General features: G+C 42.0%; 2 protein-coding genes across 2 annotated transcripts; one reads left to right on the forward strand and one right to left on the reverse strand.

Annotated features, from left to right (window-relative positions):
- Window positions 1-436: 436 nt before the first annotated feature.
- Window positions 437-3293, reverse strand: EAF02_009446 (uncharacterized protein). Its single transcript, XM_038905494.1, has 4 exons — window positions 3091-3293; window positions 2930-3001; window positions 1115-2855; window positions 437-1059 (listed from the first exon to the last, which is right to left on the reverse strand). Exons 3-4 carry the CDS (start codon window positions 2685-2687, stop codon window positions 992-994), a joined length of 1641 nt encoding a protein of 546 aa, XP_038754947.1. The 5' UTR covers window positions 2688-2855; window positions 2930-3001; window positions 3091-3293; the 3' UTR covers window positions 437-991.
- A 264-nt stretch (window positions 3294-3557) lies between these two features.
- On the forward strand, window positions 3558-4673 carry EAF02_009447 (uncharacterized protein; the record flags this gene model as incomplete). Its single annotated transcript, XM_038905495.1, has 1 exon — window positions 3558-4673. One exon carries the CDS (start codon window positions 3558-3560, stop codon window positions 4671-4673), a length of 1116 nt encoding a protein of 371 aa, XP_038754948.1.
- Window positions 4674-5729: the final 1056 nt, after the last annotated feature.

The following is a 5729-nucleotide window of genomic DNA, read 5'->3' on the forward strand; positions in this document are numbered from 1 at the left end:
ATAATATATTGAATTTTAATTGAATTATTAAAATCACTTGTTTTGATATGAAACTGTGCTTTCCTGTTACGCTGTCCTGTGAGTCCGTGCACCCACTGGTGGAGTTCTTCGACGCCCATTTTACCTATTACAATGTGTTAGGAAGAGACCAATGCTCGAGTGCTTTGAATTCTCACAATATTTTGGCAACCAGTTTCTGAAGTAGGGAGTACGATAGCTCCAGGAGTCTTTAAGTCAATGTCCGTCCATCGTTTTAGATACTCTGCAAAATTAAGACCATTGGGATCCGTCAAGATCTTGCAAGTAGGAGTCAAGACTTCCTTCAGCTCCGAGAGTTGAACAAGACCATTCATCTTCAGGACGACAATATTTGGACTTCAAATTATAGGGATATTCAATAGACGAAGGGAAATGATTGAAAAAAAGGACAGGAAAATTCTGCAATGTAAATATGATTTTGCTTGATGGCAATGTCCAAAAATATAAAAAACTTATAGAATAGAATAGGTAAAACCAACAGTTGGTTTACCAATCTCGAGTAATGATAGCACAGCAGTATCCACTGGAATAATACCAAAACAGTAAAGTGCTTACTTGACGAAAAATGAACAAGTCTAGTGCCATAAGCAGACAAAGGTGACAACGTTATAGTTATTGCACATGTCCTTATTGGCAAATTATCATTTCCAGACCGTCGCAATCCTATGGCACAATAAAGTGATAATTCATTTCCACTGCGTACTAATACATTCCACCCTAATCAAACGCCTTTGCACCTCACCGTGTCTCTTTGGACCGTCGCCATAAAATATTTTAATCATCGCATCACACGGATTGAATTGAAGATACCTCCGAAATCAAAAAAAATCCAGCTATATGGTACATAGATGACTTGCCTTTCTCTCAAACCCTTCCAGCGCGCCCGCAATCTCACATAATCGTACATGTCGTGATCTGACGGAGGGACATTGTGGCGCAACCAAGTCAAACCCTAATCAATTTTAATAGATCCATAAATCTTCTGGACAAAAGCCCAACAAGCAAAGTATCCGATTGAACCTGACCCGCTTGTTAGTATCATCTCGTATTGAATTGTTGTGGATTGTGGGCTTACCAGTAAGGATGAAAACAAAAAACGAGATTAATGCACTATACCCAATGTAAAGTACACTACCCGCCAAGCCACCAAGTTGCAGTTTTGTCACCCAGTAGATCATGGCATTTGCAAACACGTAACCAGCGCTAGCACCGGCCGTCATAAATGCTCTCCAATGCCAGTGGTAATTCTCGCTACAAAGCAAGAAATATATCATAAGAACAGTGACAGCGGCACATGTGATGATCATGAGACCGTAACATAAAAAGAGGAAGCCGAACATGTAGTAAACCTTTGAAAACCAAATGGAGGACATGATGAAGTAAAGTTCAACAAAGATTGCTCCAAATGGTAAGATACCTACGAGAAGCATGGATGGAATTGGGCGCATGTACGATGTGGAAGGAGGAATTTGACGTGGTATTTGGTTCGTACGGACTGGAGAAGCGATAGGTGGTTGACGGAACCCAACCCAACTTCCGGCAAACGATAGAGGTAAGGAGAAGAAGAACCATATAGCAACGATGACAAGCATTGTTGTGAATGGTACTGCTCCAGAAGATTCTTTGGCCCAAAGAAAGAGGTTAAGGAGGAAAAATGTGCTGAAAACGATACCCGGGACGAGTGTTGGAGTTAAGGCAATGTTGAGCTTCCATTGTTCACCACCGAAAGACTTGTATACACGGGCTGAGGCATATCCTCCGATAAAACCGAGTACAGTATACAGAAGGATCATAATGGTACCAAGAGATCCACGATTGGATGGTGAAAGGAACCCCAAAAGTGCAAATGCAATTGTAAAGCCCGTCATAACAAACAATTGAGCTCCATTGCCGAGAAATACACTCAGAATCAATGGACGTCCTGGTGTACGGAATACATCTCCATGTACCAATTTCCAGCCGGAATCTTCTTGAACTCCGTCTTCGATAGCAGCAGATGTTCCTGATAAGTCATCAAGGTTGATCGAATCAAGTCTATTATATCTTTGAATGTCTTTTCTCAAAGTTCGCATGAGAATCGAAAGGACTGTGATGACGAGAAATACCACAATGACGGCGGAGTTGATCAGAGAGAACCAATGAATCTTTGGATCAAAAACATGGAGGTATTTGTCCCATCTGGTAGCCCAAGCCGTTGTTGAAGGTTGCCACCAGACACTATACGAATACGTGACGGCTGTCTCTCCAGATTCCGAAAGTACCACTTGTGGTCCACCAGCACCGCATTCTGGGTCCCCTGGATTTTCATTCATTGTCCTCGACGAAGGTTGAACAATAACACCAACAACTCTCATTTGACCAGCAGATACCTCATGATAGTCGATAAAGATATCGTAGTGATTGTTCAAGTGCATGTCTTTCTGATCGCTACTCCCCAATGCGAATCCTTGACTATAGAACCTCGTTTGTGTGATTTCATCCTCAATCAATTGTCCTGCTGGCAAACCATCAACTAACCAATTCATCGCAAAACCCTGCTGTATCCTTCTGTTCACAAAATGTGCCGAGCTTTGATCAAACTTCTTCTCTTCGCAAAGTTGTTTACACGTCTCGTTGACTCCCATCTTCAGGTTAAAGGGCGAAGTCATGATGCGATCACCGAAAAGAATACTACCCAAACTTTCCGAGACATATTCTGGTTTTGGATCTGGTATACAGAAATGGAAGGCCGGGTGATAGTAATCGAAAGATACTACTGATCTTAATTGGCCATCGTCATAAGAACCGACAGGTGTAGTCGATTCACATAAAGGGAACTTTGGCGCCGGGTGAGTATGATGTCGGCGCAACACCCAGGAAGGTAGAAAGCTGAGGATAGTTCAGGAGCGACGAGAAGGGTCGCAACAAGAGGCCGGCAGATGGTTTGAAGGTCTTTTAAAACCGCATGATGAAGAGTATTTACCTGTCGTTTTGTGAGCTTGATACGATTTAAGCGTGAGGTTATATCCAAGAAATCCCAAGGGAAACATTATTTGTGAAAGGGGAGCTTACGAAGATCCAGCCCTTGATCCTTATGTTTAATTTAGCATGAAATGCCAGCAAAGAATCAATGTGTAAATTCTCTCATATGAAGTGGACTTGATAACAGCTAACTTTTAAAATGTGTTTGAACTTTGAGAAATAATTATGAGATGTTGATATTGAAATAATCAACTTGATAAACTCCTTGATTGTTACTCGTTGCTTGCTACTGCTCTAGGGAACTTGAACGGACACCTTTCAATTAATCTGGCCTCGCCGCAGCGGGCCGCATGAAACACGGAAAAGGATTAATGTTTGACCGGCGCAAACAGAAATTTAGCCCCCTTGACAAATTAATTTTCTTATCGATACAGTCAATTGAAATCTTCTTCTTTCTGCAAGTGGAAATTCTTACATTTCTTCATAACTCGATAAATCATACACACCGTTTTCTTACCCACATTACACTCAATTGAAAGAAAGTTATCGACGAAATTATGGCCGTCGAAACTTCTCTTCCGGCATTATTGACCACTCTTACTCAATCATTGAATTCGGCGATTGAATCAACCCCAGAGAGTTCACTGATCAAACCTCCTACCGATGGTATTTCACTCCTAGATGTGAAAAATGAGCTTCTCCTATCATATCTTCAAAACTTAGTCTTTATCATAATTCTCAAGATCAGGAACCAAAAAGAAGATGTATCAGGTGAGGATGAAGAAGAATTGGATAATGCGGTGGTGAAGAAGTTGGTGGAATTGAGGGTATACCTTGAGAAGGGCGTTCGACCACTGGAAGGTCGACTAAAATATCAAATCGATAAAGTACTCCGAGCGTCCGACGATGCCATTCGAGCTCTTGCGCCCGCACCAAAACCAGTTGGAACTAAAGGTGATGCGCCAAGCGATGAAGACGATTCAGAATCTGAGGATGGTAGTGATGCAGATGGAAATGGAGCACCTCTTGAGAACCCACAAATTGACGATCTACAATATCGACCAAATCCTTCATCTCTTCTTAGACCTGCCGCTGCTACAGAAGATGACTCTAAGCATTCTTCTCATGGTATCTACAAACCTCCTCGCATCACTGCAACCGCCATGCCTACCACCGAACGTCGCGAAAAGAAGGACAGAAAAGCGAACAAATCTGCAACCTTGGATGAGTTTATTAATACGGAATTGTCCACTGCTCCAATTGCAGAGGCAAGTATCGGTTCCAACATCATAGCTGGTGGCAGAAGATCGAAGAGTGAGAAGGAGAAGAAGGAGGATGACGAAAGAAGAGAATACGAAGAGAGGAATTATACCAGATTGCCAAAGGAAAACAAAAAGGACCGGGCGAAGAAAAACAAAGCTGGCGGAAGACAAGATGCTGGATACGGTGGTGAAGAATGGAGAGGACTGGGTGAGGGTATTGATAGAATTGAGAGGTTGACGAAGAGAAAGAGTGGTAGCGGTGGTGGAATGAAGGATGTTCTAGAGAAGAGCAGAAAGAGAAGTGTCGAGGATGGTCCAAGAGGGAGTGGTATGCAAACTGGTGAAGGTTTCCAAAAGAGGTTTAAGATGTTGGACGGTAGAGGAAAGGATCGAGGTACCACTAGAAAGTAGGGAGAGACGGCAGCTTTTCGCCCTATGGTTGGTTCCAATTTGTTTTTATTTTAAATGTATAATATTCGGATTAGATTGCGACATTCAAAAGAAGCCAAAGACCATCCATCATCTTCTAATTATCGATGCAGACCCGAATCAACAACCCCTTTGTGTTTTCTGGTTCATTGATCTTTCACTTAGGCCGCATGGATATGGGGGATTTTCGGGCGATATGTGATCTTAAGGGATGACAGGAATCTAGGACCTCACTATATCATACCACTGCAACCCCATCACAGCTACGAATCAGACTTGAAAATCCACTACATCGCATGACATCGCATGACATCGCATGCAATGCTAGATCTACCGAATTCAGAAACGACAAATCATGATTATGATTTTATCAATTTTCACCCGATCAACAAAGAACATTTCGCGAATTGCACCCCATCATCAACCGAATACTACCGTGTTTTGTCATCATCTACTCGGATTTACAGAGTTCAAAAGGTTTGGGAGCTCGGGACGAAGTTTATCGAATCCTCTCAGAACGGTAAATTGAACTCGTAGACATACCCGCTATTAAGCCTAATATTATTCAGCATCTTTACATATTCTTTGTACCGAATGCACATGATCTCCTTCTTAAATGGCCATGCAGATCATGAATGACATTGCTTCTGTCTACTTTCTTTCTTTCCTCCTTCACTTCTTTATGGGTAGTCATCCTTCTATAGCAAGCATGTGAATTTGAGGACATTCAGTCTGAAATAACTCTAGCAGGATTAAAATGACACTTTCGAGTCATCCTATTGAATTGCACTGCATTCCTCGTGAATTGCGGTATACCTTTCCACTATGATGTTCAATAACTATCCTTGTTAGCTATATTCGTTGGAGAGGAACGGTGCTGAATTTGACAGTTCGGCAAATGCCTTTTTCTCTCCAACTTAACAAAGGGGTACGTCTCAATTGTGAAGATCTGTATCCAAATTTGAGATCTATATTCAAGCCTGGTGCCTGGTGCATGTCGGAGGTTTTGTTTTTGTTATCTATTTTACCCTACGTAGC

This window comes from Botrytis sinoallii (assembly GCF_014898435.1).
Source record: "Botrytis sinoallii strain Bc 23 chromosome Unknown BSIN_019, whole genome shotgun sequence".
In the NCBI taxonomy this organism is placed as follows: Eukaryota; Fungi; Ascomycota; class Leotiomycetes; order Helotiales; family Sclerotiniaceae; genus Botrytis; species Botrytis sinoallii.